This window comes from Podarcis cretensis (assembly GCF_951804945.1).
Source record: "Podarcis cretensis genome assembly, chromosome: Z".
Classification (NCBI taxonomy): domain Eukaryota; kingdom Metazoa; phylum Chordata; class Lepidosauria; order Squamata; family Lacertidae; genus Podarcis; species Podarcis cretensis.
In genome coordinates, this window is record NC_137184.1 from 41,002,240 (window position 1) to 41,016,830 (window position 14,591).

The following is a 14,591-nucleotide window of genomic DNA, read 5'->3' on the forward strand; positions in this document are numbered from 1 at the left end:
ATCTTACTTGGCTACGAGTGATCACCAAAGAAGAAGAAGAAACTTAAAGTCCAACAAGAGTCCAAGACTCTCTGCTTCTCTCACTGCAAGATGCAAGCAAGAGACTCACAAGAATCTACACAGAACCATTGTTATCAGTGCTTCCTGTTGCACTGCGCATTTCTAAAGAACAGTTCCCACAGAAAACGTCCTAGCATAGGCAAAATCTTCTCAGCCTTCTGTTGCTTCTTGAAACTTTTCTGTTCTTCTCTGTTTCTGGAACAAATGATTCTCTCACAGAAGAATATCTAACACTCTATCTCCAGACCACCTTTGCTCAGCATGCAAGGAGTTGCTAGTTCTGCTATTGGTGGAGAAAGCAACTGAAGAGACACTAGGCATGGGCAGACCCACCTGAAAATGGCTCAAGACCCATTGGTGGTTCTTGTCCCAAACAGTGAAACACTGGTCTACACTGACTGGCAATGGCTCTCTAGGCTTTCAGGGGTCATTTCCAGCCCTACCTAGAGATGCACAGGATTGAACTTGGGACCTTCTGCATTCAAAACAAATGCTTTGCCACTGAGCCATGGACTTTCCCCAATATCTGTATTCGTCTTATGCAGAGATGACTTCTTGCCATTTGAAGTATCAGTCTAGAAGGGGAAAAGCCCAGTCCACAGTACTTAACACATGATTGTGTTTATACATCCAAACATTTGCTCCAGGCGGAATACTTTCCATCAAAACCCTTATATTTAACCATAGTGTAAGTTTTCTTTATTATGGAAATGTTGCCCGTGAAATGGCTCTCTTAAGGATTTGCACAATTATGGTCTTTGTTACTGTTTCCCTAGCGCCATTAGGCCTAAAGGATTGTTGTGACAACATGGATTGAGTGCAGGAGTCAAGATGTAATTGAATGAGCAAGGCTTAAATAGAAAAGCTGTTCTCCTCTGAGGGGTGGGAGTGGGAGTGGGGGGATGAGAGATGGGAAGTGGGGGTGGAATTTAGGCAGCAATATGTGATCTGTCTTTCGGCTCTTCTCTTATTATTGAAGATAGACAAGAAAATTTGAAAGAAAACCTATCAGACTGGCAGGTGAAGGGCAGGGAGTCATTAACATGACTTTTGTGAGACAAGTATAGAAGAGGTATTAGCAATTTCAAGGCAGAGAAAGTGTAGCTACAATAACAAACATATCAATTATTCAAAAAGTTTGATGTTGGGTTTGCCAGCCGGTCCATAATTGATGGGCCCAAATGATAAAACTAAGTGCTTTGAAAGGTAACCAGATTGTGGGTCTGAAAAGCTGATAAACTACAGGCGACGACCATTTTAGGTGTGTCCGGCCACCAATGCGCAAGTCCATTTGGAGCTAGATGGAGGCAAAGCAGGGGAGGAACCAGGGATGGGGCATAATGGGGCATAACAGGATGGGGCACACTTATAAGTGCTTTGCCAACACATGTGGGAGGCTGGGAATGAACCCTATACAGATACAAAAAAAGAAGAAGTGCCCATAAGACCTGCCAATGTCAGGGCAGTTTAGGGGATGAACCTAAGAGCCTTCTGGATCAGGTCAATGACCCAACTAGTCCAGCATCCTCTTCTCACAGTGAACAACCGGATGCTTCTAGAATCATAGAAATATATATATATATATATATATATATATATATATATATATACACATACACACACACAATATTTAATGTTTAATATTTGATAATAGAATAATAATAATAGAATTAAATAATTAGACTAGAATTATTATTATTATTATTATTATTATTATTATTATTATTATTATTAATAGAATTAAATAATTAGAATAGAATTTAATAATAGAATTGTGCAGTTAGAAGGGATCTCAAGGGTCATGTAGCCCAACCTCCTGCAATGCTTTTTAAAAACCTTCAGTGAAGGCGAGTCCACCACCTTCTGCCTATTCCATCCATTCTTACTGTCACAGAGTACTTCCTAAGGTTTAGTTGGAATCTCCTTTCTTGTAACTTGAAGCCATTGGTTTCAGTCCTCTCCTCTAGAGCAGCAAAAAGCAAGCTGCCACATGACAGCCCTTCAGATATTTTGATATGATTTATCATATCTCCTCTCAGTCTCCTATTTTTCAGGCTAAACATATCCATCTCCCCCAACCATTCCTCATAAGGCTTGGTTTCCAGACCCTTGATCATCTTGGTCATCATCCTCTGTACACATTCCAGGTTGTCATTATCTTTATTAAACTATGGTGCCCAAAGCAGGACACAGTACTCCAGGTGGGATCTGAGCAAGGCAGAACAGAGTGCCCGCTATTACTTTCCTTGATCTGGATGCTCTGTTTCATGCAACATTACTTTACCATGCCAAGTTAAGACTCTGTGTTTTTGTGTGTGTGTGTATGTGTTTTTGCAGGAGTGTAAGCCAAAAATGTGGAGAAATCTAGTAGTTCAGAAAGAGAACACTCTACTAATACAAGATGTTCAGGAAGAAGATGGTGGGAATTATACTTGTGAGCTAAAATTTGAAGGAAAGCTGATACGACGAACAACTGAGTTCAAAGTTACAGGTAAGAATCTTTTGGGGTGAAATTGAAGGGAAAGAGCATGAAATGTAGGAGGTCAGAAAAATTGATTACAGATAGGTAGCCGTGTTGGTCTGCCATAGTCAAAACAAAATAAAAAAATTCCTTCCAGTAGCACCTTAAAGACCAACTAAGTTAGTTCTTGGTATGAGCTTTCGTGTGCATGCACACTTCTTCAGATACCAAAAAATTGATACAGAAAAATTGATGCTTAGAATGATTTTTTAGAACTTTTTTTTTTAACCCTGCCTTATCTTACATTCTAAAGTGGCACTACAGACATCAACAGAACATCAAACAAACAGACATCAACAGAACATCATACAATATATTTGCAGCCCATCTGCGCAAATCACCTGTGCAAAAGTATAAGGTAACTCCAAAGTCAGCTAGTAGAGCAGAAAATTACCGTTAGTTAGATAACCTCTCTGAAAGAGGTAGAGCTCATCAGGGCACCTTTCACATAAAAATGCAGCCTGGGAATCCATGCCCCTACCATTTGCAAATATTTTATCAACATAAAGACATAGCAAGAGCTGTGCTGGATAAGGCCAAAGGACCACCTGGTCCATAAGAACTAGCACTGGTGCATGTCCATATTTTGAAGGTGCTGATGTTGAAGTTAAAAGTTCTCACTACTCATAAGGATTCCTGTTCAGCAAAACCCCTCCACTGTTGCTGCCCAATATTGCATATATCTGGGTTTTTTGTTTGTTTGTTGTTTGGCTCTCACAAGCAGTCTGAAGCTGAATGTAGCTTATTATGGAGCTAACTCCAGATTTTGGTGGAGCTTCGAGCACCAAGATCCCAGTGTGTTTTGGTGGGATCTCTGGCACTTGAATTTCCTATTCATTGATCCTTGTGTAAACAATCAGTGAGCCCTGAAAGACAGGAACATGCAGGAAGCTGCCTTGTACCAAGTCTGAGGACTCCATTTCCAGAAGTTGCTGTTCCACCATTTTTTGCAGTTGGAAGAGACTGTACAGCATTTTGAGCTTGTTAAAGCATGTGCCTAAAGCTAATAAAACCATATGTGTTCATATGCAGTTCGGGGTGTCTCATTGGTGGGAAGTATTCAAATGTTATACTTGGCTCTTCATATCCAACCTACTGTGTTAGACTTAGGACCAATGAGAATGGTTCAAGTCTGCTTGAGCAGCTTCCCTTGGTAAACCACTGAGCAAGATCTTGTTTTTTCACCTGTCTTTTGGGGTGTGTGGGGTGTGTGGGTGATTCATGTGTGATCTGAAGGCATGTGACACACCCACCTTCCTATGTCTAGAGCAGGTGTTCCAATGATCCACCTTGGTTACATTATTGAAATGCGTAGCTTGTTTTCCCATCTACCTTCAGAAAACTACAAATGGAATACTTGTTTTCATAAATTCTCACACTGAATTCTTATGACATTGCTGCTGGGCAGGAAGTTCCTTTTGCCCCAACTTTCACTCTAGTTTTGCAGAAGACAGTGTCCCATCCCTATTGCTGCCTCTTGTTGGTCTTCTTTCAAATGCCAATTTCAACTGCCCGGTTACTTCTGAAATTTGTGTGTGCAACAATCAGTTGCTCTGGCCATGACAAATTATTCCACTCAATTACATCAATTGAATGCTTCTGCTTGAACTCCCTGTTCATTTAATCTCTCTTAAATCTCATTAATTCCCTAATTTTCAAATTGTGCCTGCTGTTATTGGGAGGGAATTTGCCGTGGTAGTTGTTCCGTATTGGATGCCCTTCTCAACTGGAGCAAGCTGCCTGAATTTCATTTCAGCCAAAGACAAATGGTGTGGAAGTGCCACTTTCCAGTTTGGATGACACACCAAAGCAAGCATATCTCCTTCAACCCCAGCATCTTTATCATGCTGTTATATCAAAGTAAACTCCCCAGTCAGACTTAGATCAAAAGTAGGTACCTCCAGAATGGAGACCAGTGGACCCCATGAAGATTCTCATTAGCAGATAGCACCTAGACCAGGGGCCAGAAACTTTTTCAGCAGGGGGCCAGTCCACTGTCCCTCAGACCATGTGGTGGTCAGGACTTTTTTTTTAAAAAAATGAATGAATTCCTGTGCCCCACAAACCCAGAGATGCATTTTAAATCAAAGGACACATTCTACTCATGTAAAAACATGCTGATTCCCAGACCATCTATGGGCCGGATTGAGAAGGCAATTGGGCCGCATCCAGCCCCTGGACCTTAGGTTGCTTACCCCTGACCTAGACAGACGAGGCACACAGATCACCTAGTCAGACTCTTCCATACTGAGATGTGAGGTATTATATATCCATTTAAATTATACTTCTTCCTGAGGGAGCCTAGGTCAGCAAATACACCAGTAATAAAGAGCACATTTTAGAAAGTGTTCTAAAAACAGTCACAAACATTCTAAAAACAGTTTTAAAACATTCTCTTGAGCAGTAATTTGAGGAAAACACCCATCAGGCTCCACCTCATGAACCTGACTCACCCCAGCTTTCACCCACAGGACGCTGGAAGCCCCATGAGTTGACAGGATGTAATTGCAAGCATTTGCTCTACCATATTTCTTATAAAGGTGCAAAATGCTTACCATTTTGATTTTTCTGAAAGAAAGCTGCTTCCATTACCAACAGAGAAATAGGTCAAGTGATGACACAGATGGCAGAGAAACGACCATGGCATTCTTTGCAGCTGAGATTTGCACCATCCATATCTTATTTTCAAGTGCTATGTAGGATGTGCCCCCGCCCCCCAATATTTCACAGAGCTGTCTTTTATGCAGATGGCAGCAATTTGCATGAAATTTGAATAAGCTAATTTATTGTCTAGGTGCAAAACTAGAAATGACTACTGTGATTTAAAAAGAAATGCAATACATCTCACCACAGTGAGGAAGGTTGTGCCCTTGTGTCCTGTGCCCCTACTTAGTCTAGTGTCTAGATGCTCCCTGTTGGTGGGTAGCTTCAAGGCTGCCCCCACTCTCCCTACTGATAGTTTTTTATCTTGGCCAGGCAGCTCCTCAGATACAGGATTGTCCTTGGACAGATGACTATTCTCCCTGATGTAGGGGGCATGGCCACCTTAAATATCTCTTTTCTCCCCCAAAAAGAATGGCTACCAAAGCCACATCCTCCCTAGCTCCCTCAATATCCCCAAAGCCTTCCTCCTACCCATCAGTTTGACATTAAATTGGCAAGAACAGCTTCCTATTAAGGGAAACTATTGAATGGGGAGTTTGAATTCAACTGTGGACCTCTTTGCTCTTCTTATGGAATCGATGCAGTTCAAATACTTTCAGCAACATTTTACCATCTTGGATAGGTAAAAGAAGGGCAGAGTGCAAGGGGAGGAGTGTGGTAGCATTGCACATACATGGTCAGTGGTCAAGGATGGTGGGAGTTGCAGTCCATAACATCTGGAGGGCACCACTTTGGCCACACATGAAGCAGAGGGTGGGTGGGGAAACAGTCGCCCTCCAGATGTTGCTGAACTACTCATCCCATTGTTCCTGACAATTGGTCATGCTGACTGAGGCTGATGGGAGAATCTCCTCCAGGGCTGGCCCACCTATGAGTCAAGGTGAGGCAACCAATCAAGCCTGGAATCTTTCAAAGCCCTACCTGGAGGTGCCAGGGACTGATCCTGACACCATAGAGTCAAGAAGTTGTACATCTTCTCCCTAAATTTTTATTAAAAAGGGGACATAGAGATTGTGATTTAGGACTAGTGCCAGAAACTAGAGACTGGTCCTGGTAAATATGGAGAGTTGGGATAAGTGGTTTTATAGAGGAGTCATCGTGTGAAATATTCAGTGCTTTTTGCATTTAGATATGTAGTGGCGTTTCTCAGGTCGATTTTTTTTTTTTTAAATATAGTGCTGCTATTATATATTATGATCTTGCACAAGAACCAATGGGTTGGATCAAAATATTAAGGCCGCCTTCTCTGTGCCTGGGATTAAATGCCATTGAACTCAGTGGGATTCCAGATGTGGTATGTGTGTGAATGCCACAGGTATGTAAGGCAGGGTCAATTGCCTATACAATGGTACCTCGGTTAAGAACTTAATTCGTTCCGGAGGTCCGTTTTTAACCTGAAACTGTTCTTAACCTGAAGCACCACTTTAGCTAATGGGGCCTCCTGCTGCTGCCGTGCCGCCATTGTGCGATTTCTGTTCTCAACCTGAAGCAAAGTTCTTAACCTGAGTACTATTTCTGGGTTAGTGGAATCTGTAACCTGAAGTATGTGTAACCTGAAGCGTCTTTAACCATAGGTACCACTGTATTTTTCTCATGTATGGGTAGTGCCTTCTGAACTGAAGCACACATGTGCTGCAGCTGCATGCAATCACATCAGGTGGTTGTGAGTATGTGAAGAAGAGATGCCTGGTCAATTGTGGTCTTCTGAATATATGAAGCAACTCCATTGAGAAACAATGTGAAATTGTGCAAGGCTATTCTATAGTTCTGTTTCTGGTATCAGAACTGTGACAGTATCACTTTTACTACCACTATTACATTCTGCCTTTCCTGCAAGGAGCTCAAGGAGGCATACATGCATCTCTCCCTCTCCATGATATCCTCCCAACCACATAGGTTAGATGGGGAGGTGGCAACTGGTCCAAAATCTCCCAGTGAGCTTCAAGGCTGAATGGGGATTTGAAGCCTGGTCTCCCAGATCCTAGTTCAGCATTCTAGCCACTACACCACACCAACTTTGCTTGATCTCACAATCACTGTTTGGTGCTGAGTATGCCCAGGGGACGCGGGTGGCGCTGTGGGTTAAACCACAGAGCCTAGGACTTGCCAATCAGAAGGTTGGCGGTTCAAATCCCCATGACGGGGTGAGCTCCCGTCTGCCAACCTAGCAGTTCGAAAGCACGTCAAAGTGCAAGTAGATAAATAGGTACTGCTCCGGCAGGAAGGTAAATGGCGTTTCCGTGCGCTGCTCTGTTTTTCCAGAAGCAGCTTAGTCATGCTGGCCTCATGACCCGGAAGCTGTACGCCGGCTCCCTCGGCCTATAGAGCGAGATGAGCGTGCAACCCCAGAGTCGGTCACAACTGGACCTAATGGTCAGGGGTCCCTTTACCTTTACCTTATGCCCAGGTGAACCAGCCCCATAGAACTGGGATAGGGAACCTGTGGCTCTCTGGGTGCTGTTGAATCACATCTCCCATCATGCCTGATCATTGGCCATGCTGGTTGGGGCTGATGAGAGTCCAACAACCCCTGGAGGTCCTCAGGTTCCCCATCCCTGCTGTAGCAGAAGAAATGGAACCACTCCGCCATTCCCTATGCAACAGGCAGGTAGGTAGGCAAAGTTACCCATCTTCATCAAGATAATATACTGCCTGCAAGATGGGCAGGTAAATTAGCAGGGTAAGCAGTTGTGTTCATTTGCAGGTAATGATGGACTTCCAAACGAAGAGAGAGAAATATACAACCTCAGCATATCAAAGTTATTGAGAAGAAAATGTGTCAGTGTTCTGGATGATTCAATAAAAGCTGCTGTTTAATTTTTGGTACCCAAGTCAATAAAGATAAGAGATGTGCCTGTTGACTGAGTAGGAGCTGTTTGTATGCTCGTTGATGTGAAATGATTCCAAAAGACAAATGGAGGGGGGTATTATGCCAGATTTCCCTTAGAAGTACTGTAAAAGACGCAATGAGAAATGTAGCAATATGCTGCAGTCTATGAATTATATATCACCCAGCTACTCCGAGTGCTTTGCTTTACAGCTTCCCAAGCTGCCTGCCTGTATTGTGAACATGCAAAGTAATTAGAATGGCAAATAATGTTCTCTTTTATCATACTGTGATGGGTTCCTCCATCACTTTCTTTAGTCAACTTAATTCCCTTTCTCTCATGTCTTAAATCAGCAGATGATAGAGCTTTGCACAAATGGACTCTTGCACAAATTCTCCACCCTGTTTGTGGGAAGGGTAAATTGGGGGGAGGTGTTCACTGAATTTCTCTAGGGCAAGGACAAAAGGTATAAATGATTCCTATGTTCTACCTCTAGCTGCTGGAAAAGTGAGGAGAATGATGTTGTGCTTATGGCCCGCTTGTGGGCTTCCTAGGGGAAATGGGTTGACTACTGTAAGTATAGGATGGATCCATCAGCTTCTTCTTATTTTCTCTGAGAAGCTCTTGGAGCTGAGGCTCACCATTACTGTTGCCAGTGGCACAGTATTATTTCTTTTGCCCTAATTTCTTCTTCAGTGGTGGCAGCCCAAGTGACATCTTTGCTAGAAAACCGGCCAACATTCTGCATCCTCCACAACACCCCAGACCTACTATTGTTCTGGGTCAGTATGGGTGGAAAATAGCAGTGCCCACCCACCCCAATAATGGTGGAGAATAGTGGAACAAAATTCTGCAAAAGTTATTTTCTTACTAGGGTGGGGGAAACAAAATTTCAGAGGGGGGGCGCAAGAGCCAGTGTGGTGTAGTGGTTAAGAGTGGTAAACTCGTAATCTGGTGAACTGGGTTCGATTCCCCGCTCCTCCACATGCAGCTGCTGGGTCACCATGGGCTAGTCACACTTCTTTGAAGTCTCTCAGCCCCACTCACCTCACAGAGTGTTTGTTGTGAGGGAGGAAGGGAAAGGAGAATGATAGCCGCTTTGAGACTCCTTCGGGTAGTGATAAAGTGGGATATCAAATCCAAACTCTTCTTCTTCTTCTTCTTCTGAAAAATGCCATATCAGATGTAGTTTGTAACTTGGGTGGAATCTACACACATATAAAACATTTTGAAAATGCATTGAATTTTCCATGAGGCTCAACATCAAGTGTCACATTGTATAGTGCACTTAAAATACACTTAAAACATTTTATTTGCAGCTGTATAGCTGAGTCCTTGGTGACTTAGTCACACACACAGGTTCAGCAGCTTCTGACATTGCAGCAGGTCAGACTTCCAGTTCGGCTCCTAAGACCTAATTTTCAGTGATATGATCAATCTCTTAAGTGGAGCATAGCAGCAGAGCCTCTGTGTAGTAGTGGGTGCCCTGCATGGACAGGACATTGGACTAGAATTCCTCCCAATTCTATGTTTCTAGACTGCTCCACTGCAGACTACAGATAATTATGACTGAAAGTTGGATGCTCCTCAATATAAAGAAAAGCTCTGTACATAGCATGTCAGGAAAAATAGGCTGGATAAGAACTCTTCTTTCTGGCTTGCTAATTTTCTGTCTGCAGGGATGGCGATGATTTTGTATAAAGAGTATCCAGTCGTGATAACCTCCCCCTGCAGTCTGAAGTATTATAGCCCAGAGCCAGGTTTACCATTTCAGGGAGAAGTAGATCTCACTTAGCCTAAATCTGGAGTCTGGCATATGAGATGTGACAGGATCAGAGCACTAGTTGGTATCGCTGCAGGCAACTGTTGTTTCCCCATGATCCTCCCCAACATGCAGATGCTAATAAATTACAGATGCTGGCTTTGTCCTTTGCAATTTTAAAGATGAAAGGACAGGTGAAAAACACACAAGCACATTTAATCTCCTTGAGTTGCGGGCATTTCTCAGGTGCTTTGCCGATATGCTTGGTTGACATATGGATATGCTTTGTTCGTTCTGTATTTGCATGACGGCAATGAATCACATCTATGTTTCTTGGGACATAGAAATGTGCCTTGAACAGAGCCAGGGCTTTGGGTGCATCTAGTTCAGTACTGTCTACACTGCCTGGCAGTAACTCTCTGGGGTTGCAGGCAGGGAGTTTTCCCCAGCCCTGCCTGGAGATAGCATGGGATCAAAACTGGGACCTTGTGCATGCAAAGCAGTGCAGATGACCTTTTGCTATCTGACAGATGTGATCTGTAAACTTTCTGCAGTTTGGTGCAAATTCTGCTGCACCGATGGGAGCTGATGGGAGGCCAACCCCCACCTGGAAGGGCTCAGATTCCCCAACCCTGGACTACGGTATCTGCCACACCATAGGTGATGTCTTAATTGTTATACCTACTAAACAAGAAGGGATGGAAGCTAAAGGGAGTTGCAGGATGGGTCCTGGGTATGAACCAGGTAGCCAAGGAACCAGGAGAAGCTCAATTGGCGAAAAAATAATCACATTCGTCATTATCAGCATCATCAGTGAATGTGAAATTGTGGATCATGAAGTGTTTTATAAGCATGAAGGAATCGGATTGGCTCTCCCCTCGCCCCTCAGATTATGCTCTTCATCTCACAGATTCAATAATTAATGCCCCAGGCCATTAAGATGATTGATTCTATAAGCTGATAGTACTCTGTATTTCCGCTGGAAAAGAAGAATTTGATATAGGGTTGTGGGACTGCACAGGTACTTTAAAAAAGCTAGCAGGGCATGGAAGCTCCCCCATTCTACTGGCCAACCCTGTTCCCACAACCCCCTTACTAAATTTCCTTAACCAAGGCTTGCCCAGTCAAAGGGTTCCGAATTAATAGTATCCTCCTTCCTAGCTTTCATTTGTTCTGTTTTACCTTTATTGTTGGAGGCAGGAAATGCCTCTAAACACCAGTTGCTGTGAACCACAGGTGGGGAGAGTGCTCTTGCACTCAGCTCCTGCATCTGGTTGGCCACTGTCAGAACAGGATGCTGGACTAGGTGGGCCTTTGCTCAGATCCAGCAGGAGTCTTCTTCGGTTCATTGCCCGTAAGTGCATCCTGGGTCTGGCTCAAGGAAACTTTGGAGACTCTGCAGATAAATCCATTTCAATTAAGTGAGGTCTAGAAATATTGTAAATTGTTTTGTTGTAGTTGTTGTTTAGTCATTTAGTCGTGTCCGACTCTTTATGACCCCATGGACCAGAGCACACCAGGCACTCCTGTCTTCCACTGCCTCCCGCAGTTTAGTCAAACTCATGTTAGTAGCTTCAAGAACACTATCCAACCATCTCGTCCTCTGTCGTCCCCTTCTCCTTGTGCCCTCAATCTTTCCCAACATCAGGGTCTTTTCCAGGGAGTCTTCTCTTCTCATGAGGTGGCCAAAGTACTGGAACCTCAGCTTCAGGATCTGTCCTTCCAGTGAGCACTCAGGGCTGGTTTCCTTAATAATGGAGAGGTTTGATCTTCTTGCAGTCCATGGGACTCTCAGGTGTCTCCTCCAGCACCATAATTCAAAAGCATCAATTCTTCGTCGATCAGCTTTCTTTATGGTCCAGCTCTCACTTCCATACATCACTACTGGGAAAACCACAGCTTTAACTATACAGACCTTTGAAAATTTTCCTTTTCCCTCCAAAGGAAATGGGTAGACATGTGATGAGGAAGAGAGGAAGGGAAATGAAAGAAAACATTTGATCTTCGACACCCTCTGAAGTTTCTGACTGGCTGCCATTTTTTTTATACCCCTATCAGCTCAGGATAGACTACTTAATATTTAAAACTATGCTACTTTCTCCAAACCTCTAAATAGCTTTATTTGCTTCCTTGCTCTGCCTGTGTTCTAGCTGCTACAGTTGTTGCTGTCACATTTAATAAAGAGTTTGTAAGGCTTAAATATTATACTGCTGTAGTGCGCGAGGTCCCCCCCCCCCCCGCTTCCCCTGGCAGTATGTCTTTGGCATAGGAAAAAAGAAGGCTTTGCTTATTAGGATGAGGCGTCTCTACTGCTAGGGCCACTGACACTGGTGTTTCATCTCTAGATGACAAAGAAGCCACAATAATTCATCTCCTTACATCTCAAGGTCATCAGGAGGGGATCCTTCACATGCTCCAGTCTCTGCATAGTACAGAAATGAAGCATTGGCAGCTTGTCATCCTGTTCAAATATCCCAATGTGGTTGGTGAGATACCCAAACATTCCTAGACCAGTCTTTTCCCAACCTGGTGCAAAGCCCAGACATTTTAGGACAATGGGGCCTGTAAGCGCCAATCAATCTGGTGATTACATGAATGATGTTGTGGGTATTGAATAATAATTAATAGGAAAAGGATTCAAGTCCAACTTGATTTTTACCAACCAATATTTGCCTTTAGATATTGTTCTTACATAGATATCTTGTCATGTTGTAAGCTGCCTTGAGCATTGTTTTAACTAGGGAAAGGCGGTGTAATGGTTCTAGGGGGTTGCTCATGCGTAAGTTGCCGCCACTCTTGGCTTGGTTGCCTGGTTGAACCCTTTCTGTCTGGACAGCCCTACACTATGTGGCTGTCTCAGTCGCTGGCAGAATCCGTCAGTGGGCGTTTCTTAAACTTCTTCCAGCAAAAAAGTTCTTTGACGCCAAGTCTCCTCCTACTCTCCCTGCGCGGAAGTCTTCTGAGCAGGGAGGGTGTGGGCAGCAGAGTAACTGTGCTCTCCCCACTAGTCTCCGTTGAAGAGTCCTGGAGCCTTTTCTCTGATTCCCCCATCTGCCCCCCTTCTCTCCTGGTGTTACGTTGATTTCCTTCCCCAGCAGCTGGGCTGCCTCTCTCCCTGCTGGGACCCTCTCCGGCATCGCTCTGGAGCCTTCCCTCCACCTCTGTCTCTGATGGCAGTTCCCTGACAGGCGGCATACAAATAAAATGATGATGATGATGATGATGATGATGATGATGATGAGATGGGGGAGAAATTCCATTCAGTTTTCATTTAAATGCAAACCTATCTAGCCTGCTGTCATAGGTGCAGCAAGGGCCAGAAAGACACAGAAATAAACACAGGAAATTGGTATTTTGAGTTGAAATAGGCCACAATTTTTATTGGTTACGCATGCAAGTAGGGTATGGCCAATGCAGTGGGTATGAATCTGGTATGAAGCAGCCTGCCATAAGGAAGGGTGAGCATGAGCTGGGCTGCGACTGAGCAGCAGGCTCTGCTCCCTCGGAGCCCCAAGTGACTGGGAACGTCCACTTTATAAAAACAATGCACAAGCTGAAACATATCCATCCATCAAAATCCACACTTCTCTGAATTTTGAATTTCAATTCTCCAGCTAAGTAATGTGTACAAATATTAGGGTAAAGCGTTCAGGAAAAAGGAATATATTGGCAGAAGTAATAAACACTGCATGAGAGGGGATTGCTTTGCAAAAGAAGTGTCTATCTGGCAATATTGAATACAAAAAAATATGCATATTAGGAAAAATCTGCGCTAAAATAGCCCACAAACTGATGTGGAAATGTGGAGAACAGCACTGAAGACTGGGAAAGTGAGTAACGGAGGGATACTGAAATTGACAGGTTTGCCCATCCCTGTTGAGACTTGTGAGCATTGCTTCTTTTCTCTATGCTTGATTATTGTACAGTAATGACTGACAGAACAATGTGTTATGAACAAAACATAGGGGAAACACAGGCTTTTGGAATACGATTTATTTGTGAGTTTTCATTGGCTGCAATTGCCTCTGTGCTTTATGGTTTTGCTGGGGATGTATTTTAAAATTGTGGTTTAACTTAGAACAACATTAGAATCCATCTTTTATGAAGGGTGCTATATAAATATTTTAAATGAATAAATGCAGCCCCATTGAAGAGTAGCCTTGCATTTGAGCCCATGTGAGATCTTCTTATCTCTGGTACCTTAAGCATCCAAATGAAAAGTGATGAAATATTATAAGGGAAAGCCTGGCTAAAGCATGTTTTGAGGGGATGGATCAATAAGACACCTTACTAGAAATAAAAAAGGTTGATTTAAACAAAGAAAGAGGTCACATTATGTATCACATTTATTTTCTGCTAACTGCAATGGGTTGTCCTTTTGCCCAAATCATATTCCGAGTTGCAGAGTGAAGAAAATGTAGCTACTTCCATTTTGACAAAATGACTGCATTTCAAGAATATTATCAATCTCACTTTCAGACACTTTGCAGAACATGACCATGTTTTAAATTGGAGCATTCCAGGCTTTTTTTCTTGGAGGTCATGGCAATTACTGTTTCTTCATGTTCACCCTTTGATGGCAAGCTTGGCTAAGACCTGCCTGATAGATTGGTATTATGAGAGTAAAGGAAATGAATTCAGGATGTTATATAGAGTTCACAGATGCCGAGAATTAAAGCTTCTATCAAGGAACCGTTGGGGAAGTGTTTGCGTCAGTTTTCACCCTGAACATGAAGTCTTAGTCAGACTCTTGATT

At 43.2% G+C, this 14,591-nt stretch overlaps 1 protein-coding gene across 5 annotated transcripts in view; it reads left to right on the forward strand.

Annotated features, from left to right (window-relative positions):
• IL1RAPL2 (interleukin 1 receptor accessory protein like 2) overlaps positions 1 to 14,591 on the forward strand; it is a 495,328-nt gene that overhangs the window by 294,691 nt on the left and 186,046 nt on the right. For all 5 annotated transcript variants that reach the window (XM_079962769.1, XM_079962770.1, XM_079962768.1 and 2 more), the window contains one exon: positions 2,398 to 2,551. In XM_079962769.1, the coding sequence (XP_079818895.1) occupies positions 2,398 to 2,551 (154 nt within the window). The remainder of the gene's footprint in view (positions 1 to 2,397; positions 2,552 to 14,591) is intronic.